At 44.9% G+C, this 27383-nt stretch overlaps 1 protein-coding gene across 4 annotated transcripts; it reads right to left on the bottom strand.

Annotated features, from left to right (window-relative positions):
• Positions 1 to 614: 614 nt before the first annotated feature.
• si:ch211-267e7.3 (ADAMTS-like protein 2) lies at positions 615 to 14808 on the bottom strand. Of its 4 annotated transcripts, none has more exons than XM_023978039.2 (18): positions 14534 to 14800; positions 11825 to 12006; positions 9536 to 9611; positions 8687 to 8789; positions 7818 to 7963; positions 7396 to 7519; positions 7162 to 7242; positions 6715 to 6890; positions 6127 to 6586; positions 5499 to 5850; positions 5162 to 5268; positions 4731 to 4857; positions 4193 to 4406; positions 3645 to 3800; positions 3078 to 3248; positions 2481 to 2657; positions 2035 to 2179; positions 615 to 1951 (listed from the first exon to the last, which is right to left on the bottom strand). In XM_023978039.2, exons 1-18 carry the CDS (start codon positions 14630 to 14632, stop codon positions 1830 to 1832), a joined length of 3018 nt encoding a protein of 1005 aa, XP_023833807.1. In that variant the 5' UTR covers positions 14633 to 14800; the 3' UTR covers positions 615 to 1829. The 4 variants fall into 4 exon arrangements, with proteins under 4 accessions (XP_023833807.1, XP_023833805.1, XP_023833806.1 ...); XM_023978037.2 differs by having other exon boundaries at positions 5499 to 5856; positions 14534 to 14799; XM_023978038.2 differs by having other exon boundaries at positions 5162 to 5265; positions 5499 to 5856; positions 14534 to 14799.
• Between the last annotated feature and the right edge of the window lie 12575 nt (positions 14809 to 27383).

Genomic DNA, 27383 nt, shown 5'->3' with positions numbered 1-27383 from the left:
AGTGCTATACCGAAACTGTTGAGTGAGTTTCAATGAGGACGGAAGTAATAGAGTGAGGGGAGAGACCTTAGCCATGCGAGTATTACCTCTTTTCAAATCAAATGATGAAATTCAGGTGGCGGCATACAATAAAAGAGGAAGTGAAGGGGTTAACTTCACACTGAATGGACAAAAGCAGGCCATTGCTAAACTCTTGCCCCCCACTTGCTAACAACGTCCTCAAAGTGGGGTTGAACTGCGCTCAGATTACGCATGACATCATGAAACACTAATCCCGTGTACTTGCCAAAACGAGTGGTCATTACTTTTTTTTACTTTCCCGTCATCTCCAACTCAACACAACGGTCAAGAAAAAAAAGGACAGGGTTGTCTAAGTTGTTAAGCCTTAACATTTCAGTCTGTGCTTGAAAGCCTGAACGACGCAATCATCTGAAGCCATTATTTCATGAACGTCTTTCCAGATTCCGTAGTTCTTCTGTGGCCACCAACGTTTATTGTATTACCTCTAACCATTATGTTCTCTTACTATGCTCTATAAGTGTTGTGGAAAAGTCCAAGGGAATGTACTATAGTAGCCTGGTAAAGCGGTGTAAACTCAAAAAACAACAACCGTGGAACTTCCAAAACAGCTTGGCTTTTATTTTCGGTCTTCCTAAAACAGCTGGAGACATACAGTACACATTTAGAACAATTACAGCAGAAGAGGTGGAGAGACCGTGCACTGAGTGGTCGAGCCACGGTTGGACGGTCGGACCGGTTGGTCTCTCCTGACCGTGGAGCTGTGGATCCAGCTCGATATACAGTCACGTAACAGGAGCTGCCTTTGGGGGGTTGTAGTGTTACTGAGCGGTTACTGAGCGGTTTGCGCCCGACACCCAGGGTATTATAGCACCTTTGGTGGGAGTTGGTCTGGCTCCCAGGTTTTGGGCTTGGAGGAAAAGGGGGTAGAGAGGTGGAGGGGGTGGAAGGTCTTGGATTAGGGGTGAGGATAGGCATGAGGTTCTGGTAGTGGTTAGGGAGGAAGGAGAGATTGGGGTACAATTCTAGCCTGGTCTCATCTGTATGTGGTTTAGGGAACCGCTCTCTGCAACGTTCCTTTCTTATCATTCCAAACGTGTACAGGTAACTGCCAAAATAATGGAAACACTTGAGTAAATGAGGGTTCTGGAGGCTCTGTTATGGTGTGTGGTGCTTTTTCCTGGCATGGTTTATGTCCACTCAACCCCTTAGAGGGCCAGGTAAACGCCAACCTATGGTGATCACCTTCATGGTGAATCATTTCTACCCAGATGGGAGTGGATGACATTGCCTCCATCCACAGGGCACGAATGGTTTGATGAGCATGAAAACGGTGTAAAACATGCGCCATGGCCGTCTCAGTCACCAGATCTCAACCCAAATGAACACTTATGGGAGATTCTGGAGCACCGCCTGAGACAGCGTTTTCCACCACAATCAACAAAACACTAAATGATGGAATTTCTCATGGAAGAATGGTGTCGCATCGATCCAATAGAGTTCCAGACACTTGTAGAATCTATGTCAAGGTGCATTGAAGCTGTTCTGGTGGCTCGTGGTGGCCCAACGCTCTATTAAGACACTTTATGTTGGTGTTTCCATTATTTTGGCAGTTACCCGTAGCTTTGGCATGAAAACAAGTCAGAGTTGGCTACAGGCCATATAACTTCTGGAACCAGGCTATAGGACAAGTCTACAATCTAAAGGAAAAGAGTCCAGGGCACAGTGCAAGGTGTCCTGTATGGGGACTGTCTTCACATTCTGTGGGGGGCCATTGTGAGTGCGGGCCCCTGGCCTGTGGCCCCTGGCCCTTACGGGGACTTGCTCTTACAGGACTGGCAGCAGGCCTTCCTGTAGTACCAGTGTGTACACAGCTTCACCTTCAGCACCAGGGCACAGTTGGCYGTAGCCTTGTCCTGACACACCTCTTCAACTGGGGGAGAAGAGGGGGGGACAATATTACAGTGGCCATTTTGACAGACAGACAGTTAGGCAGACAGACAGCGTTCTTCCTACCTGGGGCCTCTGTGGGACAGGCCTGCACCTCACACGTCTGCCCGGCCTCAGGTTTGAGGGCGGAATCACAGCTGTGGCCTAGCTCCTCCCCCTGGTAGCACTTCACCTCACGAACGTGCACCCCGCTGCCACATGTCTTACTGCACTGTGATGGGAGGAGAAGAAAAGCAACGGCATTACTCACACACAGGAACAAAAAGTGACAAGCGTCCACATTTTGTACTGTGCTTGAGAGGGGAGAGAGTGAGAGCATCACACAAACCCTGCAGTTATTCTTTCCCATCTACTACTAAACTATGACTTAAATACTGATAGAATGGTCTAAATAACAGTGGAATGAGCTAGAAGAGTCTGCGCTAGACAGAGTGCGATGGAGAGGAGTCCATTGATGGTCCTAAGTAAGTGAGTAACAGTGACAGCGGTTGGATCGCTCTAACGACATGTACCTGAGACCAGGAAGTGGTGAACCACTTGGAGCAGGGCCTCTCGAAGCAGGCGGAGCTCTCCTCGGGTTTGAGGGCGGAGTCACACGTCTGCCCGTGGAACTCCTTGAACACGCCGTCCTCCAGGCCTGAACACACCACCTGCCGCGTTTTCACCCCCCGCCCACAGGTGGTGTTACACTGGTGGTACACAGGGAGGGAGGAGAGGAAGATTGTCACAGCCAGAGCCAGAGACTTCTCTGTCATCTTGCATGTAGTTCCTTTGTGGATCGTGCATTTCACACAGCGGTACATGCAGGTAAGAAAGGAAGACTGTTACGCCCAAAACCAGTCATCGGTAGTCCCGCATTCATTTTTTTCATGACCTTTTTTAAAAGTTTTGTCCTTGCTGTAAGGCCTGGACTTGTTTGTTGCGTTATTACCATGACAATGTTTGTTTAACGCGGCTACGACAATGTTTGTTAAGCGTATTGAATTAAATGGGATGAAAATAGAAACGACTGAAGCTGAACTCACGGTGAACTCTCAAATAAAAGATCTGACTTGTATTGAGCCCTGCTAGGCAAGTCTTTCTTCTCCATAAAGCTACAGCACACTCACCTGTTCCCACTCCTGTTCCACCCAGTGCGCGGGGCAGTTCTTGTCCCCACAGGGGTACACGGCCAGGGGCTTGAGGTCCAGGTCGCACTGGCCGTCAGAAATCACGTTGCCGTTGCTGTTTTTGCACGCCACGTAGCGCGTCATCCTGCCCTCGCCACAGGCCCCTGAACACTTAGAGAGTACACAGACAGCCAGGGGGGGAGGAAGGGGAGAGAGAGACAGAGTGAGGGAGGGACAGTAAGGAAGAGTAAGAAGATGTATGAGAGAGACAGTACGTGATGACAGGTAAATAGAGAGAGGGGAACAAAGGGACAAGGAGGGAGAGCGTATTCAAGATCAAGAGGAGCTGTGTTGATTTCCTATCAATTATATATTATCAAAATACAATATCAAGATTCTTTATCAGCCCATATTGTTGCTGCCAAGGCCTAAGAACATGACGATCTGAGAGTAGTTGATGGTGTAAAGGAGTTTCTTCCTGACCACGTGAATACCCCTGGGGAATAACCCTGGGTGTTAGCTGTGCCTAGGCTAAGACCTTCGTGCAGCTGAGGGTGGTTAACTCACAGGGCCCCAGTCCGAAACAGTCCACCTGCGGTCACAGGGCGGTCCCTCACACTCCTTCTCGCTGAGTGGCCGCGAGGATTCGTTACACAGACGCGTCTCCATGGAGCAGCGCACCTCCCGACTCCTCAAACCACGTCCCCCACACCGAGCAGAACACTGGAAGAGAGAAACGACCACACTGCCCTCCATCAACGCTCAGAGAACACTCACTATTATGATCCTTCAATTTAACTAGGCAAGTCAGTTCAGAACAAATTCTTACTTACAATGACGGCCTAGGAACAGTGGGTTAACTGCCTTGTTCAGGGGCAGAACGACAGATTTTTACCTCGTCAGCTCGGGGATTCGATCTAGCAACCTTTCGGTTACTGGCCCACGCTCTAACCACTAGGCTACCTGCCGCTCATGATCCAGCGATGAAGTATGATAGCTAACATTTTACAACTTCATATGGTTCCTACTGTTACTCAGAACACATACTTGAAGATCCATTTCTATCTTAAAGATTCCTTGACAGATACACCATTTTTAAAAACACACACACACACCTCAGACCAGTCAGAGACTTCCCACTGTGGGCCACAGCCTTTGCTCTTGCAGGCCTTGCGTGCCATTGGTTTCTGCAGCTCTGCAGCCACACACAGCTCGTCGTACACAGAGCTGTCGAAGCCTGGAGCCATCATCTTCCAGCAGCGCACTGTACGGAACTGGTAGCCCTCGCCGCACGTCCTCGAACACTCACTCCACCGACTGGTCTCCCACCTAGGGCGAAGACCCAGTCAGACCAAGTATAAAGGTTAGTAGAAGGCTTTAGTTCCGCTGGCTAACGCAATCTTATGGCATGCAGGGCAACCAGGTTCAAACTCCAGTCGGTCACAATTGTACTGGAGAAAAGTTATTATTTGTGTGAAGGGAACGGCAGACTGAATGCCAACGGGCATAACGTTTCAAAGGAGCTACAAACCCAGTCGTTATTCTGAAACCATCAGGTCCTAGCCAACGGAATACAATTCAGAATACTATTTAATGGTCCACAAGGACCCCAGTCTGATGTTGCAGTGAAACTGATCATATGGGATATCTAACCTGGGTGGACACTCCTTCCCGGTGCAGAACTCATGTGTGGGTTCAGGTCTGGTCACGGCGTCACAGTAAGTCTCATCCACCTCAGAGCCGTCATACCGGACGCACAGGGCGTAGGACGTGCTGATACCTGGCAAGGAAACGTAGACTACCATGACCAATATAATACCGAAACTCACACAGCTGTTGAACAGTCAGGGTTAAACAAAACATCCCAGTGAACAAGTATCCTTTACGTTAAGTTGGTTAATGAGACTAAAGTATATTTAGTGAGAGGTATGATCAACCTGGAGAGAAGAGACACTAAGTGATTTGCCAGTACCAGTGCGTGTCTATGTTTGTGTAACGTGTGTGAGAATGTGTGTGTACAATGTGGGGGGTGTACGTGTGTGTGTGTCTGTGTACACTGTGTGTGGTGTGGCTGGTAGCTGCACCTGTGGTACATGTTGAGCTGCAGGGTGCATACGCAGATACCTTCCATCTGTACATGTCAGCAAGGCTGATGTCACGGTCTAGCAATCCCACCTCAAACTCATTGCTGCTGGAACGCATTGGGAGAGAGAGGGAGGAAGAAGGACAAAACCCGGAGAATGGGAGGAAGAGATCGAGGGAGAGGGAGAAAGGTGATTGAACGTCTGAATTGAACCAAAAAGCATGGGGGAAAAGCATGTCATGGTTATACAATATGAAAATGCAAAGGGCCAACAAATAACAACAAACTAAAGCACATATAAGACCCCCCCCCCCCACCCTTCCACTAAGGCAGCTCACCTCTCTGTGTCGGGGGCCTGTACCGGCTCTACCTGGTGGAGGTTGACGAGGTTGGAACTCTCTGTCCCGTTGGGCTCTGGTTCGAAAAGGAGTCCATAGGGGGCGCTGTCTTCAGCCGTGGCCTCGTGGAGGTTGAGGCTGCCTGGATAGATCTCCAGCTGGGCCAGGCTGTTGTCCAGGGAGGAGCTGGTGTTGAGTTCCAGGAGAGGGCAGAGGTTGGAGCCATCCTGGCAGGGTTGTCTGAAGCCTCCTGGCTCAGAGACCAGGTCCAGGAACAGGCTCCTGTGGAGGGGCTTGGATGGTCGGTGGGTGCCATTGGGACCGGGAGAGTCGCCATCGATCAAGTTTGAGTCTGTCCCTTGTAAAATATTGTAAAATACATAGAAATGATTTCAGATCTCATTAGAAATTCTTCAGAACAGTCCCATTACAAAAGGGCATCAAAACTGTTTGCTGATATCCTGCAATAATATACTTTGAAGAAACTTCCCAACTAAAAGACAGACTACAGGCCAATGTCCTTGTACGTTACAGATACAACAATGTATGTACATTTGAAAGTGAAAACTCTCTGTAAAACAGTCAAGTGGATACACAGCCCAGATATCAACTTCCTACTCAGACTCACTGTAGTTAGCAGGTGCAGGATGTCCCTGGTCTCCTAGCTTATTCTCCAGGTTGTTGTGGTAGATCTCACTGGCTGGTCTGAACACCAGCATGGCTGGAGGTCGACTGAGGTTGAGAGGAGCCTGTAGTTCCCACACAAGACCTTCATGATCCAGGTCATGGTCTACATCTGGAGGCTCGTCCGGGACCAGAACACCACTGTGGTTTCCCAGCTTCCCATAGTCCTCGCTGGCTTCAATCTCATTATCATTGAAGGAGAGTTCAGTGGCAGTGGCGTTGGCTATTGTTTCTTGGGCCACCGGGGGCCATGGTTCTGGGACCGCTGGTTCGACAACGGACAGTGCTCGTATCTGGACCTCCTCTGGAGGTGAGGCTACTGGGGTTGTTGTGCGGGCTTCTGGGGTGCGAGGTACGGTGTACTCGTATGTGATGTGGGGCATCTTTCCGTTCAGGTTGTAGTACTTGTATAAAAGGGTAAGAGGCCTTTCAATCACATTACAACAAAGCCAACATGTCAATTGTCTATTTTTAGGACTCACTGGAAAACATGCCCTAGTTACCTACAGACAGTACATACCTAAATACCTACCATGACGTTTAGCCCCTGGTCAGTGGGTCCTTGGGCGATGATGTACTCAAATCCATCTGATAAGAGGTTAGCGGGTCTCCTGTACTTGAAGACTGTGCCAGCAACACGGAAGTTACGGGGATTGTCGATAATTGTGTTCCCATTGAAAAAGAAGTGTCCTGCTTCATCGGATAGGGCTGGAGGAAAGCAATACGATCTTATGGACAACAGCTGTAACAACTTTCTCGCTAAATTAATTTTGTTTTAGATTTATTCCACAAACCCAGACACGAGTTTTGATTGGATAGGGCCTATGGTAATCGCACGGAAATCAACAACAGCTCATATTTCTTAATTCTAGTAACTATGAAGGTTGTTCTGCTCCAAAACATGTTCCGCTTGTTAAGTTTCACAATTTCTAGTTACTGTATCCCAATAAAATTCAATACAACATGATCTGAATCTTACCCAGTATATTTTCGGTTTTCCGTCTCTCAATGATCTGGATGTCGGTGGCACCAACAGGAATGTTGGTGATAAACACATAACCTGATCCAAAGGGAAAAAAACAAGATCACCCACCTTTATTTCCAGGCACACTGTGAAATGGAGGTTAGGGCTCTTTGATTTTATAGATGTTTAGAAGGGCACTTAAAAAGGTAGGATATGCAGTATAACCTCTTGATACTACTTAAGATATACCTAACTGTGTGCTCCCTTTCCGGTGAGATCCAGACACTCTGTAGCAGGAGCTGCCATTCCCGCCGCACAAGCCGCACGTATCTACTGTTTTACTGGAGTAAAGCTTCCCGTCACAACCCACCGTCTGTAGTACAGGGCAGCCAGGGGAGAGAAGAGAAGAAAGTCCTCATGCGTTTGGGATCCTTTTCCTAACCCTGTGACCTGACCAGGAAAACTAGGTATATTGTTTGGCAGATGCTTTGAACCAAACGAGACTCAAGTGGCTAATTAGGTAAAAACATCTCCTGGCAACAACTCATTACAGACCTAGGTCCAAAGGGCATTGATTGACATTGATTGGCAGATGCTTTGAACCAAAAGAGACTCAAGCGGTTGATCACGGAAAAAAATGTATGGTCCTAATACTGATCCCTGTGGCGCACCTGACACTGGCCCTCGATGCAGACGCCCTGGTAGATGCCGTCCCGGCAGTAGGTTCCGTCGTGGGCAGGGACCAGCAGCTGCCTCTCCCCTGTGGTGCTGGTGCACTGAAGGTCACACGGCTTGTTGGAGATACTGATGTAGTCATCTGGGCCAGGAAGTGACAGAGAACAACTTAAAGAAATGTTCAGATACTCTTAAGTTCGTTAAGGCTGTTTTGACGCTAGCTACAAAAGTCAGTCCCTGAGGTTATTGTCTAGAACGGAGATTTGATTAGAAAGGGATTGAGAAATTCACCCAAATGCGATTAGATATGAATGAGAATGTTTTTATTTGTCATGTCTATATGTCATTTACCTAGAAACCGAGACATAATAGTCTAAGTTTAAAGATGACATAAGCCTTGGACTGGGGCCTTAAAGCATGATGTAAGACGTTCTATGGAAAGGTACTCGTTTCCTGATTCTGGCAGGCAAGAGCCAAGCAAGGCAGACAAAAGAATGAAAGACAAGGAGACAAATGAAGGAGTAATCATGAGAAAAAAAATGAACATCAAATGAATGCAACTAGGCAAAAGCTTGAGAGGGAAAGGAAGAAGGAGAGAGAGGGAGAAATAGAAGGTGCGTCCCAATAATAGCTTCTTTCTCCTGAAGTGTGCACATGTTCATGACTTCCCACAATTCTAAAAGCATAGGATTGGTGGAGGCATGTGCTCGGGGGAGTCTTCACCATATTTCTTATACCAGTCATTTCCTTTTCGAATCAGTGAAGGTGAACAACCGCACACTTCTATAGGGAGGAGAGATAATTGGGACCTAGCAAAATAGCATTTTAGAGAACGAAAACCATCTATGACTAATTCATTGCTTACCTGGATAGAGGGGCACCCACTCATAGTGTCTCCTGCCGAAGGCTTTGGCGTTGAACTGGGAGCACTGCTGCTGCTTAAAGCTAACACTGGTACTGACGCAGGGCTGGGGAGAAAGACGAGAACAGCAGGATGAGACAAGAGTAAACCAAGTCTCAGAAACAAATGGAAGTAGAGTAGGCAAGGCATGTTTTTTGGACCGTGACACTGAAACATCTTCGGTCTAAAGCTCATATTCCCCTTTAACAGGGCAGTCCGCAGTTGAAAACAATAACAACGGGTCACCCTGCCTCTGTTTTGGTAAAAAGCTGAGGGATGGGCCTGGAGAAATGTAAACAATCTTAAATGCATACAGTAGACTGAGCTATTGATGCAAGGACTTACCATCCAAGATATCAAAATTACGGTTTTGAGCATATTTGGAGGCTATAGAGTGTTTGTTTACATGTATAATGTTTCCAAACATTGGAGTAAAACTAGCATATATTTTGGGTTCCGACAGGATACGACAGTTAAACTTAGCTCATCTGGGCTTTTAGTCAGGCGCTGGGCCATTTAGGGGGAGATTCCTCCCCAGATAAGCACCAGGGTTTGACTTTGTAAGATACCTGTATATTCTTCAAGAATCAATTAGTATATATCCTTAATTTATAAGTCCAAAGAGTATGTAGCAACTGCAGATTGCCCTTTTAAAGGGGTGCTGAATCAATGTAAACGTAATCCGTTAGAAATGGGTTAGGGCAATGGTGCATAAGCTAATAGGTGCCGAGCAAAAACTGTTGTTGAGACTCAGTTGATACTCCCAAAAGGAGAGGAGAAAATTCACTTCATGGTGTTGGGGTAAAAGCATACCTGAAATGGACATAGCTGATACTGCTTCGGAGATCCGACACAGAAGGAACTGTTGATGTTCTGTGTGGCAGTGAGTCTGTAGAGAAAGGATTTTAAACATACTTATCTGGCATGAGCAGACACAATGGGATATTACAATAAAGATACCTTAGCTTGAGCCTTGTTAAGGGTCTTACAGTGTACTCCTTAAGATTTGTAAAGTGGAAGTGGCCTCAAAGGTTCACGATAAGCTCATAGAAGAAAAAGGTGAGTTACTCTAGTATCTCCACTGTGGTAATCCCTTTAAGGAGTCAGCCCTTCATGTTAGCCTACTTTTCTAACATGAGATAGACACATCTAGCTCTCACAGTCTGAGCCCCACCTAGACTCCAGATGTTGAACGTTCCCAGGCTTTTTCAGAGCTTTCCCCAACACTCCTTCCACTCCTCCCCTCCAGATGTGGGTCTCCTCTTCTCTTCTCTCTCTCTCTCTCCCTAACACACCCTTTCCATCTCCCCTCTTTCGTTCCCTTGTTCTCTTTCCCTCTCTCCCTGTCTCTCTCTTTGTCTTCATTCACCCACCCCCCCCCCACCCTCTCTCTCTCTCTTCTTTCCCCTCTCTCTCTCTTTACTCTCTTCTCCCTCTTTCTCTCTCTCTCTCCCCACCCCCCTTCACCCTCCCCAAACCCCCACACCACACAGGGGGAGTGTTAATGGGCGCCAGGTGGAACAGCTCAAAGTCAAACCCTGGTGCTTATCTGGGGAGGAATCTCCCCCTAAATGGCCCAGCGCCTGACTAAAAGCCCTTTTATAAATATGGCTGTCACTCCGGCCAGACTGGCCCGTGTCATGTGGAACCGCTGACCGCCGGGATTGATGTTCATTCCACAGGACATTCCTCGGACCGCAAGAGGGTGCCCCGGAGGTTATTTGTCAGGGGGGGAAACGTCTCTTTTTCACGCTCTCTCTGTCTCTTTCTTTYGTTCCCTCTCTCTTTCTCTCTCGCTCTTGCTCTCTTTCTCGACCTCCTATTCTCTCAAACGAAAACTGGTGGGGTCAAAACCTATACTTACATCTAAGCCATATGGAAATATGACGTTTTGTATTTGTCTCCCTAGGAACTGTTAATCCACATAACTGTCAAGTTAATGAAAACCCCAAATCCACCTTATTTAACAAACCCAGTTCTCAAACAAATCCATCAGCATTATTCCTTGAATCCTCCACAAACAAAACACATATACATGTTATATGTTATAGTACATGTTATGTCACGTACATGTTATATGTTATAGTACATGTTATGTCACACACACCAACAGCAGGGGCCGTCAGGCAGGGTTGAACATAGACACTTCAGACCGGAGGTCATTGAGCCCCCAATTACCAGACGTTTAAATGAACTCTGGAGTCAAACCCGCTGATGAGGACTGACACCCCCCAGTATGAGAAGTGGGTTCAGTTCAGGGTCAAACTGTGTGTGTGTGTGTGTGTGTGTGTGTGTGTGTGTGTGTGTGTGTGTGTGTGTGTGTGTGTGTCTGTGTGTGTTTGTGTGTGTTTGTGTGTTAGCAGCACTGCAGCCTGTCAGTCCTGGTCAGACCACTGCTGGGAGACATTTCCGGAACACTTGGAAGTAAGTGTGTGTTGTAATGCCTACATTAGGCTGTCATAAGTGTAATAGTGTAAAGCGTGTCATAACAGTTTGTGACAGCAGGAAACAGGAAGCGTTTTATAAGTCTTGATTGGTTGACTCTGTGATGGTTGAACCTCAATTTCCAGGCTTCCTGAATGAGCCTTTGGAGTATGGTAGAATTGAATTGGAGTTCATTTTGGTAGCTGTCATCATAGCTAGCATGTTGTGGGAAATATTGTCACTCTTACAGAAATCTCAAACAGTGTGTTATAACCCAAAAACAAATGTAAGTGTTGGGTCTAATTTTCCTCCAGGAGAGTATTTCACAAACAACATTAATGAGTTGGCAAGCTAACTTTTCAAAACTTTTTTTTTAACCAATTTGAGTAGCCATAATGATTAGCAGCCTGACTCCTTGGTCCCACTGGCCTAGTTAATTCTAGCATTGGGTTGGCTCTCTACTGCCTAAAGACCATAGCAGGCAGTGGCAGCTTCAGAGAAGTGATGGTTAGTTAGGTTCCCAAGTTTTGCCTTTATTTCCTGACCAGGAAAAACTGGTTGTAGAAATAATGTACGGCCCGGCCCGCACACGCGATTGCTCCAGCACATACCTTTTTGTTAGGCAACGTTTCAATCCAAGAGTGGATCTTCGTCAGGTCAGTGATGGTGTATCTTTACCTCTGCTGCAGACAGTGTCGTTCCTGAGAGCGCACCCCTCCTCCACAGGTCCTGGAGCAGGTGGACCAGCTGCTCCACTCTCCCCACCACTGGGCCACCTCGTCGGGCTGCTGTCCCCGGCTCTGGTGCCTCTGGCTGTGCCGGCTCTGCCGCTGGACCTCCTCCCTCCCGTCACTACTGTCCTGGCAGAGACAGAGTATTTTACATGTGTATTACACTGTATGTACAGGATGCACATGCGTGTGTGCGCGTGGGTGCTTGTTGCGTGTGTATGTCCGTCTCGATGTAGTTTAGGTTGTCCAGAACTGTTTCGTCTCTTCTTCTCTCTCCCCATAAGGAAAGCATAAGGGACAGTTGTGTTGTTTCCTATACGTGTTGGGAAAAGCCCTGTAGCTCTAACAGTAGGGTTGCTGTACAGACTGCAATTGGCAGCAGCAGCTGGCTGGACTGTTCCATTAAACCCGAGCGGGTACGGAAAACGAAAAGACCGAAAATCACTTTAGGTGGCATTCGCACAAGATTCCCATTGTAAGTGTTCTGTCTGTGTGTAAGAGCAAGGGCAGCAAGCAACACAGTAACATGATTGACTTTGCTATGCTTCCTCTGTTCCTGAAGTGTGTCCTCCCTGCATGAATAAGCACACACTGGGGAGTGTTTCCCTAAACCATTCAGTGAACACATTGCGACCACTTATGGTGCTATGGTACACTTTCCACCGGACAAACCTGTTAACACGTGTTTGGATACACAGACTGAAGCAGAGTCCAAAAGGGCTGCTGCTACCTCCTGGGGTATGCCTTAAAACCTATAGACATTCAGAGTTTATTCCAAGTGGTGAAAGATGCAGGGGTGATACAGTTTACTTCTGACTTAAAGGAAAGCAGAAACCTAACCAAAACCTGTAATCCATTTAGGAGGGAGAGAGAGGGGGAAGGAGAGAGAGAGAGGGGGGGGAGAAAGAGAGAGAGAAAGAAAGAGCCTAAAATTCAAAACAGAGCTGGTGGTTGGCTATGAATATCTTTTCTTTACAGAGGTAGAGACAGGCCAAGACTTTTAAGAGCATTACTGTGCTTTTGATGAGTTAGAGAGGTGGATGAGAGACTGGAGGGAGGAGGAGGAAGAGAAGGAGGGAGGGAGGGAGGGGGAATGGAGACAGAGGGAGGATTGAGGGCTGCTAAAACGAGTGCTAGATGAAAGGGCCAGTGACTGTCTGTGAGTAACTGAAGCTGACTCCTGTTGTCTAGACTTCAGGTTAATCGTAGCCCTCTAAACCTGACCATTAGAGTGCATTAACAGCACACAGACACTGCCATGGCTGGCCACACTGTTCTAGGGCCTCGGATTTCTTCCCAATGATTAATGTTTCACACTCAATATTTCTCAAGAGTAGAAACTGTGGTTATAGAACCTATATTCATCTGCACATTTTGAATGATTTGCAGCCATTTTTTGGGTGGTATTTTTAGGTTGCCTATAATTTTTGTTTTATAATTTTGCGAAGACTTGTGTTTGCATGTTTTGCTGGCCTATAGTCTATATGACAGCCATATAGATTTCACAACACGCTCATTTTACATCACCACAAATTTGAATACAAGAACTGGTAATGAAAAAAAAGCAATTTTGCTAAAATCACAAACATGAGCAAAAATCCGAAAAGACTGACAGTTCTGTAACTCAACTAGGGGGACTAGATGCTTGTCCAAACAAGAATGTGCAAGCCCCATATGTTTCTCTGAATGCCTTCTGGATATCTAGGAATCTAAATAGACTATTTAGTTTTTTTTTAACGTTTTAATGCACCAGGCTCTCAAACAATGGACCTCCCGGGAAGTACAAATTAGTATACTTTTGGAGGCGGCGGCGGCGTCCGGTGGGGGGGATAATTGTGCATGGGACAGTTGTATTACAACGTTACTGGAGTTAAGCGGGTCAGCTGCTGCCGCGACCGAGCACGGGTCAGGTGGATGCCATGTGGATGATTCAAGAGGCTGAGTTGTTACTCATACATCAAGAATGGACACGAACCCTTGGAAATGGAAAACCATATCGTTCATAAATGCTGTTTTCACGTATGTAGACGGTTTGAAGCATGTCTGTAAAATGTTCCCGTAAATCTTTKTTCAGAAGCTGTGTTATAACATAGTTCCCTGATGTTGGTTTGAGGTAAACTAGCCGCGGCTACTTTGTTAGCCCATAGGATCCTCTTGTAATATCCCATGTCAAACGTCTCCAGATTACCTTCYTTCAATTTAAACTGAAGTACAATTCAGTACCGTATCCTTCCTCGTCTTCCGCCCCTGCCTCATTAGTTTTAGTCCAGTGGACCACGAAGCTCTCTAATAATGTGCAGCTACTTCAACAGCTTCGGAAATGCCAGGCAGGCAGAAATAAAGACTCCAGCTGGGGCTTTGATCTTAAAGCATAAAGAGTCTAGAAAAGGAGTTCGGCATGAAACGGATAGCGGAAAAGAAGGCGCAAAACCTAAACTTCACTAATAGCCTACAGTACCGAATGGATTGAAATTGTTGCAGGCAAGCATGGGTTAGTAGGCTAGTCTAGAAAACAGCGTAATCTTGCCATTTGAATGCTTTCACACAAATACCGGCATACACGAGCAGACATTTGCGTTGAGAACAAGGATGTTTGAAGCGCACGGCTTTATGGATAAGATAAAAACAATTTTTGAATGAAAAGTATGCGATTTACCTTAATGTTGCTGGTGGATGCTCTCTCAAAAGTTCCGAATAGGAACACAGCGCTGTGAATAAGAATAATACCGAATCTTGCGCTCCAAAAACAGTACATGGTTCATTTAGGAACAAGGAGACCTCGCCCCCCCAACCTTAACCACAGCTTGAAAGGGAGGCTCGCACTAAGAGGTCTATTGGGAAGAAAATCCTTGATGCTTTCTTTAATGGCTTTACAACCTGCTGGCCCGAAGGGAAAAGGGGGTTGGTCAAGCCGGCTTTGATTGACGTTGTAGACTTGCAGAACCTTGTACCCTAAATCTAAAACCCACTTCTGGCTCTTTCAATAGTGACTACCTCCACCAGGGGTAGTGGGATAGTTATCCTGTATTTGTGTGTCTATGTCTGTGCGTGCATGAAAGAGCCAGAGAGAGAGTTTTGGGACCATAAACAAGAGAGTGTTTTGGCACCATAAACAAGAGAGAACATTTTCACATCGATTTGCCTATATTTATAGGGTGTAGAGAAACAACTATTGATAGTATAAAAAGGGGAAAGACCTATGGTGTTATGATGTAACACAGAATGGGGAGGTAGTAGGGTAGTTGAACTCACATCTCATGTGGGCTTATGCATAAGGGAGTGACCGAAATTTACACAATTGTTACCCGGAGGAAAATGGGGGAGGGTCATGATTTTTCAATTTCCAGGGGAGGGTCATGTCATTTGTAATTGATTAACAAATCTAACGCAATGGTAAATCTATGCGCTGGCGGTAGGTAGCGCTATAGGTCCGGTGGTGTGTAACAAATATTTTTGATATTTTCACAACCAAAAATTTTCAGTGGGGTGCTGGTGGCACAAAGGGACTAGGTTTTGATGAATAAACCAGTTGTGGGTGTGTCAGGCTTGGCCACTCACTGGCCAATCAGAACGTGCTCCATGGCTAAATATGTGGTTGCTTCAAGTTGTGTATTTACTGTCTTTTATGTATTGCATTTGAATCAACTCCAATTCCAATGTTAGTCCATTATAGTTTGTTTAATCGTTTACAGAAATTAAATAACAAAATCTAGACCCATCCCATCTTTGCTAAATATCTTAACTTGAACCTGTTTGCAGTCCACATTGTTCTAAGTAATTGCATGGCTTCATTGTTGAAATATATGCATAGCATTCGCGCTGATATAGGGGCTAGGCCTAGTGTAAATGACATTATGGATGAGCATGAACATGCCAAACGTTGTCAATTAGCGAGATACAATTCATTATTGATAAGGCCTAAAAAGAAAGCAAATAATTCAAATAAAATTCGAAACAAAACAACAGCTTGTTGTAAATAGCCTATGTCTAAATACACTTACAGGCACAATAATTACTCCCTGCGGGCATGTAATAGGCTATTAAAACAACGCAGACTATGGAGGGTTTTAAGCACATCCAAACTTTTCACAGTAGCTGAACAGAGATCCAATTTAAAGAAAAATGGAGAATGTCCACTCACCTTTAGAGTGCTCCTAAATATAATGTTTTGTATACATATTGGAACCACCATACAGAACGCTTTTACACTTCTCCAGAAGCTGAATTTGCATGCGCATCATGGACGTTTTCACCATATAACCAGGACTGTGTCATTTATTCTATGTTTGGTTTGAATAAAATTGGACGAAAAACAAGCAATCTGTTCGTTTTTTCTCTCAACAACAACAATAAATGAATATAAAATGTAATGATGTCATAAAATCGKCAGGATAAAAAAAACGAAGCATTGCTGTTGAACCAGCCTTCATTATAGTAGGCCTAGGGTAAGGGTAGCCTACAGAAGGATTTGGGTTTAACAAATGTGAAACGGGAAACAAGCAATTTTTACAGGAAAATAACTTCTAAATACGAAGTTTACCGGTATTCACCGAGGTTCTCATCTCTCGTTTCATGATGAGCATGGACACACGGAGCSTTACATCCAGGCTGTATCACATCCGGTCGTGATTGGGAGTCCCATAGGGCGGCGCACAACTGGCCCAGCATCGTCCAGGTTTGGCCGGGGTAGGCCGTCATTGTAAATAAGAATTTGTTCTTAACTGACTTGCCTAGTTAAATACATTTATTTTTAAAAACATCATGGAGGGGACTGATGTCCTGTTCAGTTTGAGAGGGAGAGCGYGAAGATGAGAAGGAGGACCGGAGGTAAGCTTGCTACTGCTATAATTTATTTTAATAAAAAACATATGTTTAGTTGCCCTTATTGAAGCTATTTATCAGAGTTATTGACCTCACAATAAGACATATTTGAGTAATTTACATAACTTTACATTAATATGAAGCAGCAGCCACGGAGATGGACAGTGCATGGGTCCTGAAAGTTGGCTAATTTGAGAAGTCCTCATTCATTTAAACAGTCTTCATTTTAATATGACTTTAGGCTATTACCAAGAGGGCTTTGTGTTGGAGCCTATTTCTTCCTATTCAAGAAATAAGAGGTCGATCTACCTGTTTGACAGACTAAATTACAGTCTAGTATCCATAGATTTTGTCAACCAATTCCGTCAGTCACCATGCACTCCTCAAATATCTTAGTGTCAGTGAGTGAAGGGCTTAAAACCAGGGCTCGAATTGAGGGGTATGTGAGGGTATTGTGGCTTTTCACTTTGTTCTCAGATTAGCTGTTATTTGGAGCCATGGGGTCTGCTAGCTCAGCGCTAGGGGTACTTAGCAAGGCTCCGTCCCCAGTACATCCATGTCCATACAGGGCAACCAGATCAGGAAAGGACACGCACCCACTGCGTGTCGTCTGCCTGAGTCTCGAACACATGGAAGCAGCATTCAACGACCCCCGGTCATGCATCCATTGTAAGGATTTTGCTGCTAACACCATCCATCAGAGAGTGCACAGAGCAGCCCAATGTGGTTTGTCTCACACACTGCCTTCGAGCGGGGAGACTACCTCACAGACCAAGCCCTCATGGGTCGACGACATGGATGGCTATCCCAAGGACATTCACCCACTTTTCCAGGGCTTGGCCCCAGAGGAGGGGGAAGGGGACCTCGTCATCAGCGGAGGAGGAAGAGGACAAGGAAGCGCAAGTCGTTACCTCTAGGCCCTCTTCTGCCCGTAGCGGGGTATCGGTAGAGGATGACAGATATTTGGCCAGTGATGTCTTCAAATGGGCAGCGACCACACTCACCATTGAGTGGCCTGAACCCAGAGAGGGACTGGTAGGACAGAAGGAAACTCCCCTCTCTCCCCGTCCCAGGCATGCATCTCCGCCCAGCTATCCCAGCTTGCATGGTGGAAGCCAAGCGCAATTGGGACAAACCCTTGACCGGTAAGGTCCACACCAGACTTATTGCAAGCATGAATGTCAAGGACATTGAGGAGCTGGGCCTCAGCAAGCCACCGGGGGTCAAGCCGTCACTGGCTAACCACCTCAACCCCAGTTCCGTCACTAACAGGCACTTCTACCTGGTAAGACTGACCATTTCTTCACATCCATCTACCAAAAGGTCTGTGTGTCTTCTGCACATTCTGCACGGGTGTTGAAAGTTATGTCCCTATTGCTGTCATACCAGGCCAACTTGATGCTAGAGATGCATAATAACTGAAAGAAGGAAAGGGAAGCCTTCAACTTCTGCCTGCTACGTAGACCCAGGAATCGTGGCTACCTGGCCTACCCCTCCACAAGCCAAGGCTTTGTGGCAGGAAGAGGCCAATTTGCTGGCACCAAGGCTTTCCACGGGAAGCCCCCAGCAACGCAGTGGGGTATCATCAAAGTATCTAACAGATGTGTGTATGGAAATGTTTTGTATCCTATGTTTTGTCCCGTTTCAACAGGAGTAAATTTACTTGGCTAGTTTTTGCCAGTTGATGTAGCTACCATTACAGCTAGCCAAAAGTTGGCTAACGTTAGCTAGCTCACTAACTTTAGCTGTTATTTCTGCCTCAATCACACTAGACCTGAATCAAACAATGAAAACAGCGGCCAAACAATTGAAGACCGATGTTTTAACGTTTTTTTTAGAGTTTTTTTAGAGTCAGTATAGCATTGTAACGTTATTGATCTGTCAATTTCCCTACTGTAGGTAATTCCCTACTTCTCAATGACATGGTATAAACATCTCTACAGCCTTCACTGTCATGATGCACAGTCAGTACACAACACTATGCTCATCATGTCTTAGCAGGATCAGATGGTGACAGAGGTCTCAGCAGGGTCAGACAGCCAGGGAAGACCAGTCTGTGACTGCTGAGTATAACTTTTTCAGATGCAACACTTTATTCTCTCTGTGCAACAAACACTGTATGAAGGCTCAGGCTAAGACCCAGATGCAGACACAGGAGATGGATAGTACGAGTCTCAGAGTTAATTATCGAACAAGGGGCAGGCAAAAGGTGAGTCAACGCAGGCAAAGAGTCGTAATCCAAATCAGAATCAAGCAGGTACAGGACGGCAGGCAGGATCAGGGTTAGGACAGGCAGAAAGGTCAGAACTGGGAAGACTATAGGGAAACAAAAACTAGCGCACAGGAAACACGGGAACACGCTGGTAGGACAAAACGGGACAAGACGAACTGGCAACAGACAAACAGAAAACGCAGGTATAAATACACAGGGGATAATGGGGTGGAGATGGGAGACACCTGGTGGGAGGTGGAGACAAGCACAAAGACAGGTGAAACAGATCACACTGCACAAGCCAGAAGTTTCAAAGATTGAAACAATTTTAAGGCAGTTTGACAAATCTCAAAACTTGATTTCCAAACTGTATCAAGGGTTGATAGAGGCTTTTCCTGATGACACAAAACATGTAAAACAAAAATATAAGGAAGACCTGGGAGACACTATTGATGATGATGAATGGATACAGATATGTTTTAATGCCCATTCATGTTCATATAATCCCAGACATAAATTACGTCAATTTAAGACCATCCATAGAACGTACTATATGCCACACTCAGAAATGTACTTCCTCTGCTGGAGGTGTAAAACACAAAAGGGGGCATACTGTATTTGCATATGTTATGACCTTGTGAAGGCTGGCTGAATTCTGGCAAAGAGTATGTTATTTTATCTCAGCATGTCTACAGATTCTCCTTTTTCCCTGTTTTTGTTTGCTTGGAAATGTTGATATTGCAGACTGTTATAAGAAGAAACTGTGTAACCATAGCATTTATAGAAATGCATTGCCATTAATTGGAAGGTTGATGGCTCCTTTCTCCTCCAACAATGTCACAATGGATGGCAGAAATGTCAAGTTATGTATGACTTGATTTGATTTATTACAAGATTAAGGGTATACTGTGCAACTTTCATAAGGTCTGGAATATTGTATGACAAAAGGGGTCTGTATTGAAACATCATTTTTTTGTCAAGCATTCACAAATAGATTACATTTTTTATGGCACACCAGACACCTGTAAGGGTAGGCAACAACACATCTGCCACGCTGATCCTCAACACGATGGCCCCTCAGGGGTGCGTACTTAGTCCCCTCCTATTCTCCCTGTTCACCCACGACTGCGTGGCCAAGCACGACTCCAACATCATCGTTAAGTTCACTGACTACACAGCGGTGGTCGGCCTGATCACCGACAATGATGAGACAGCCTATAGGGAGGAGGTTACTGCTAGGACAACAACCTCTCCCTCAACGTGAGGAAGACAAAGGAGATGATCGTGGACTGCAGGAAAAGCAGGGCCAAACACGCCCCCATTCACATCAACGGGGCTGTAGTGGAGCGGGTCGAGAGTTTCAAGTTCCTTGGTGTCCACATCACCAACAAACTATCATGGTCCAAACACACCAAGAAAGGAGACTGAAAAGATTTGGCATGGGTCCCCAGATCCTCAAAAAGTTATACAGCTGCACCATCAAGAGGATCCTGACTGGTTGCATCACAGCCTGGTATGGCAACTGCTCGGCATTCAATCGTAAGGCGCTACAGAGGGCCAAGCTTCCTGCCATCCAGGACCTATACACTAGGCTGTGTCAGAGGAAGGCCCCAAAAAATTGTCAAAGACTCCAGTCACCCAAGTCATAGACTGTTCTCTCTGCTACCCCACGGCAAGCGGTACCAGAGCACCAGGTCTAGGTACGAACTGCTCCTTAACAGCTTCTACCCCCAAGCCATAAGACTGCTGAACAATTAATCAAATGGCCACCCAAACTATTTGTACTATCCCCCTTTGTTTTTACACTGCTGCTAATCGCTGTTTATTATCTATGCATAGTCAATTTACACCTACCTACATGTACAAATTACATCGACTAACCTGTACCGGTACCCCCTGTATATAGCCTCATTATTGTTATTYTATTGTGTTACTTAAAAAATATATATACTTTATTTTATTTAGTAAACATTTTCTTAACTCTATTTTCTTAAAACTGCAGTGTTGATTAAAGGCTTGTAAGTAAGCAATACAACGGTTCTACACCTGTTGTATTCAGCGCATGTGACAAATAAAATGAGATATAATGTTTTTTTCATTTTATTTAACCTGTCTCAGTGGACTAATCAATTGAGGAGGCTGCGGGGATGGCACGGTCCAAGAATATGGGGATTGTGGCTCAGATGCACAAGGCACGTCTCTCTCCAGAATGCGCTCTGTCCCACCATTTGGTGGCTAATCATTGTTTATAACTTCAAAGTGTGCATTGTTTGCTATGTCTATCAATTTGGCTCCCGAGTGCCGCTTTGGTCTAAGGCGTGTGGTCAGTGCTAGAGACCATGGTTCGATTCAGACCATGGTCCATGGTTCAATGCAGACCATGGTTCGATTCCAGGCTGTATCACAACCGGCCGTGATTGGGAGTCCCGTAGGGCGGCGCACAATTGGTCCAGCGTCGTCCGGGGAGGCCCCTCTCTCGTTAACGGTTGTCACATTGTATTGTGGAAGCTCTTATATTGGCCTATAATAGCAAGGGGTTACAGCCTCCGGAGAGCCTGAGGGCTCACTCCACCAGAGGTATGGCTACATCTTGGGCACTGTGCAAGGGCATCTCCTTACTGGAGATTTGCGATTGCGGCTTGTTCAGCATCCCCACTTATATTGTGTTCTACCGGTTGGATGTCACTGCACCTTYATTGGGGCCTCTGAGGGTTGATATGTGAGACCACCTGGCTTCAGAGAGCATGTGCGATATTGGAGTTAGCCATAACCCACAGTGAGATAGAAACGAATAATTGAAAGAGAACGTACGGTTACTTGTGTAACCTTGGTTCTCTGATATGAGTGAGATATCTCACCACATTTCTCTACTCGCAAGAGTGTGAGGACGTTTGGCATGCTCGAGAATGACCAGAGGGCGGGCGACAGACGGGTATGATTGGTTCTTCGAGCTACTTAGAGATTCTGGGGAATCCTACAGTGAAATATCTCACTTATAATATCAGAGAGCCGGGGTTATGCAAGCAACATTACGTTTCCTGGAGAGCATATCCTCTTTGTCCTGGTCTTTTCAAGAAAAGAATGTCTTACAAATCCTATAAACACAGACACAATGTTTCTGGCAATGAGTGAACAATGCATAGCATATACAGTACAAGACCAACTTTTCTAATGCCGGTCAAAAGTGGTTAGAGTTCCACAGCAAAGGCTAAATATTATTATTCCCATGCTGTTTGAAAGCATGTTTGAATGAATATGCCAAGAAGTTTATTTTGTCTCAAACATATATTATACTGTTTACATTATGTTATTGATTACACAAACTTAAACTCGCATTCATTCTCTCAGTTCTCGAAGAATGTTTTTTTTTGTCTTCCTCAGGAAACATGGTTACGGACTTTGATTGAATAGAAACCCCAACAACTGTTCCACTTAAAGCCGAAAATCTATGAAAACGGTATATTCTACTAAATAGTCTTATGGAAATCAAACCCAGCCCCAACAACTGGAAATAACGCCCGCAGCTATGTTTCACTTGGTTTTCTGGCCAAATCTCTCCATGTTTCCATCAATGTGTATAAGCTGTTCCATATGGAGCGATGTAAGAAGAGGGAGTTGAAAACACAAGAGAAGACAAGGGGGACTTATTTGTATGTTTTGTATTAGTTAAGGTTATCATTGTATGTGAATTATTTAATGCTCCCTCACAGAAGGTCTTACCTAGAGGCCAATGTAATATTTATGGAGGGCTTTGATGAGGTCTCTTTAAGGAACAGATTGCAGGAGATTTCCCCTTTAGCTAATCTGCTGAATATCTTTCCCATGGTTGCACCATCCCATCTGAACTCCAACCAGACAATAGTATACCACCTAGGATAATGCAAGCTTGTTCTTGTGTTACCGTAAATATAGAGGTTTGACTGGAGAGGCATGTTCAGACGTTTCACCCCAAAAAAACTTTCCTGTCAGAATCCCTCTTTTAGGAATTCACTATACGTGTGGTTCACTGAACACATCATATGGAATACCATGCAGAAAATTTTACTTAAAAGTAATCTATAATGTTCAAAGTTGTTGGGGGAGGAAAGGGAACTGTATCAAATTTAAAACAGTCCTAAAACAAATCTTTGGACATGTGTTCGGCTGACCATTATTAGCTACCACAAACTCTCCAATCTGTCTGTTATCAGATTCAAAATCTTCCCATGGTATATTACTTTTTTATTACTACTAAAAGGAAAGCGGTAAATCAATAAGACGTTATACTCAACAAACAACTCTAAACCTCCTATGCTGACTTATACAAAGTTAATTTCCTACTTTTCTTCAAAGTTCCCCAACCCCAATGATAAAAGAAAATAGTATCCCTCAGATCAGTATCTGCACTCCCTGGCACGTCTCCATAATATTACAGGTACCTTTGAAACAAAAAAGATCTGTGATTTCACTCACACAGGTACCCATTAAAGAGGACCTCTAGCGGCTGTGGCATAGCTGTAGGTGTGTGTCAAAGCAACAACGTCAACCTCCCTGCCACATACTGCTGGAGGGCTCTGTACCTACACAATAGACTGTTGTTCTAATAGCTTTGAATGAGGGGTGCCAAGCAACACGGATCTGCACCTCTCACACTTAAATAAACACTGACTTATGCGCATTCCATAGCACAGGGAATTATCAATCAAGTATTACTCAACCACGAGAACTATCCTTCAAATCAAATCAAAGTTTATTGGTCTCGTACACAGATTTGCAGATGTTAACACAGGTGCAGCGAAATGCTTGTGTTTCTAGCTCCAACAGTGCAATAATAATATCTAGCAATAAAAATGTTTAAAACCATACACAAAGAATCCATAAAAATTAAGCAATTAAGAAATATCAGAATGAACAATGTCAGAGAACGGAATATAAATATATATATATATACATAATATATGAATAGAAAAGGTGTGTACAAGGCCTCCCGAGTGGCGCAGCGGTCTACGGCACTGCATTGCAGTGTTGTGGCCTCACTACAGCCTGGGGTTTGATCCCAGGCTGTGTCACAACCGGCCGTGAGAGTCCCATAGGGAGGCGCACAATTGGCCCAGTGTCGTCCGGGTTAGGAGAGAGTTTAGCCCCGGGGGGGGGGGCTTTACTTATCTCATTGCGCTCTAGCAACTCCTTGTGGTGGGCCGGGCGCCTGCAGGCTGACTCCGGTTGTCAGTTGAACGGTATTTTCTCCTACACATTGGTGCAACTGGCTTCCGGGTTAAGCGAGTGGGTTTTAAAATGTGTGGCTGGCGGGTCATGTTTCGGAGGACGCATGACTCAATCTTCGCCTCTCCCGAGCCTGTTGGGGAGTCGCAGCGATGAGACAAGATCGAAATCATGAAATTTGGGTGAAAAAGGAGGTAAAAATGTCTCAAATACATTTTAAAAAGGTGTGCGCAGTAGTTATATAGGATGAGCCATCAGTATAATACAGTATATAATTACATATAAAGTGGGTAAGACAATATGTCAACATTATTAAAGTGACCAGTGTTCAATGACTAGAATACAGTATATACTGTACATTTTTAAAGTACATAAACATTATTAATGGAACACTCTACCTAAAAAATACCTTTTGGTATTTGTTTCATTAGGCCAGTGTTGATATAGCCCCAAAATGTTTTGCATGTCAACAATCAAATTTTCAAGATATATTGAATATTATTCATTTTGGGTAACAGACATATACAACAAAATGTACAATGTGGACCCAGAGGAAATCACTTGAAAGTATGAATTAAAACGCTTGTTTCCAAAGTGGTCTTTGATGGTAAAAACAATATATATAATGATTAAAAGGCAAGACAAAATTACAAACAACCAAAAATACATTCATGTAACGGTTTTCGTCGTCTGAAGAAGAGTAGTCGGACCAAAGCGCAGCGTGGTAAGTGTTCATGTTTTTTATTTACACTGAACACTAKAACAAAATAACAAGAGAATAAATGAAACCGAAACAGTACTGTAAGGTGCAAAACACTAAACAGAAAATAACTACCCACAAAAACCATGTGGGAAAAAGCTACCTAAGTATGATTCTCAATCAGAGACAACGATAGACAGCTGCCTCTGATTGAGAACCACACCCGGCCAAACACAAAGAAATATAAAACATAGAAAATGAACATAGAATGCCCACCCAAATCACACCCTGACCAAACTAAAATAGAGACATAAAAAGCTCTCTACGGTCAGGGCGTGACAATTCATTTATATAGACATCCTAAAAAATGCCACTATACACTGCACTTCTTCCTAACCTTAAAAATCAACCATATTAATTTCACATTAATTGCACATCATACCGATCCTTCAAATAAATACACCATCAATATAACTTTCAAAATATAAAAATACAGCCGATATTTCTCTCTCTCTACTTTAGCAGTTGTGTTCGGATCTAYAGTGCATTYGGAAAGTATTCAGACCCCTTCCCTTTTTCCAAGAAGAAGTTTGGAAGCAAACTGGCCTCCATCATTCTTAAATGGAAGAAGTTAGGAACCASCAAGATTCTTCCTAGAGCTGGCCACCTGGCCAAACTGAGCAATCAGTTGAGAAGGGCCTTGGTCAGGGAGGTGACCAAGAACCTGATGGACACTCTGACAGAGCTCCAGAGTTCCTCTGTGGAGATGGGAGAACCTTCCAGACAGACGACCATCTGTGCAGCACTCCACCAATCAGGCCTTTATGGTAGAGTGGCCAGATGGAAGCCACTCCTCAGTAAAAGGCACATGACAGCCCACTTGGAGTTTGCCAAAAGGCACCTAAAGGACTCTCAGACCATGAGAAACAAGATTCTCTGGTCTGATAAAACCAAGATTGAACTCTTTGGCCTGAAGGCCAAGCGTCACAACTGGAGGAAACCTGGCACCATCCCTACGGTGAAGCATGGTGATGGTAGCATCATGCTGTGGGGATGTTTTTCAGCGGCAGGGACTGGGAGACTAGTCAGGATCAAGGAAAAAACTAATGGAGAGATCCTTGATGAAAACCTGCTCCAGAGTGCTCAGGACCTAGGACTGGGACGAAGGTTCACTTTCCAACAGGACAATGACCCTAAGCACACAGCCAAGACAATGCAGGAGTGGCTTCGGGACAAGTCTCTGAATGTCCTTGAGTGGCCCAGCCAGAGCCAGGACTTGAACCCGATCAAACATCTCTGGAGAGACTGTAAAATAGCTGTGCAGCRACGCTCCCCATCCAACCTGACAGAGCTTGAGAGGATCTTCAGAGAAGAATGGGAGAAACTCTCCAAATACAGGTGTGCCAAGCTTGTAGCATCATACCCAAGAAGACTCAAGGCTGTAATTGCTGCGAAAGGTGCTTCAAAAAAGTACTGAGTAAAGGGTCTGAATAGTTCTGTAAACGTGATATTTCCGTTTTTTTATTTTTATACATTTGCAAATATTTTAAAAAACCTTTCGATTTGTCATTATGGGGTATTGTGAGTAGATTGATGAGGAATAGTTTTTATGTAATCCATTTTAGAATAAGTCTGTAATGTAACAAAATGTGGGTACTTCCGGACAAGTCAGTTACAGTTACACATACCCGAGACCCGTGATAATCATATCAGATCCGACCCCGACCCGTAACATTATTTAGAATTCTGGATCCGGACCCGCTCAGGGCCCAGATCGGGTCTTGGGTATTTGGGTACAGGTGAATCCATGAAGACCTTTATTTTGTATACGTCCATGTTCCCAGTTTTGCGCGCGAATGCTACCTAGGTGTGGATAAGTTCTAATCATCACAATGGGAACAACATCCTCTATGCACTTCCTGATGAACCCCGTCACCGAGGCATTGTATATGTCAATGCTATTCTCAGAGGTGACCCAGAACATTTCCCAGTCCGTGTGATCAAAACAATCTTGAAGCATTGATTCCAATTAGTCTGACCAACGTTGAACAGTCTATACCACGGGAGCTTCTTGTTKAAGTTTCTGCCTATAGGTGGAAAGGAGCAGAATGGAGGCGTGATCTGATTTGTCAAAGGGAGGGCGCACAGAAGATGTGTTGTTAGAACTTCCTCCRATTTCCTTTATTAAAGTCCACAGCTTCAATAAATGCGGCCTCAGGATATGTGGTTTCCAGTTTGCACACAGTCCAGTGTAGTTCCTTGAGAGCCGTTGCGGTGTCGGCTTGGAGGGGAATATACAGGGCATTAATGATGACCCAAAAAAATGTATTGGGAGGTAATGCGGTCGACATTTGATGGTGAGGTATTCCAGATTGGGAGATCAAATGGACTTGAGTTCCTGTACATTACCACAATCACACCATGAGTTGTTAATCATGAAACAAACCTCTCCGCCTTTCTTTTTTCCGGAGAGTTCTTTCTTCCTGTCCACGCAATGGACAGAGAACAATATATCCGGAGAGATCCATGATTCCGTAAAACATATGTTACAGTCCCTAATGTCTATCTGGA

This window comes from Salvelinus sp. IW2-2015, linkage group LG32 (genome assembly GCF_002910315.2).
Source record: "Salvelinus sp. IW2-2015 linkage group LG32, ASM291031v2, whole genome shotgun sequence".
Classification (NCBI taxonomy): domain Eukaryota; kingdom Metazoa; phylum Chordata; class Actinopteri; order Salmoniformes; family Salmonidae; genus Salvelinus; species Salvelinus sp. IW2-2015.
Note: the sequence above shows the minus strand (reverse complement) of the source record. Positions and strands in the feature narration are given on the sequence as shown.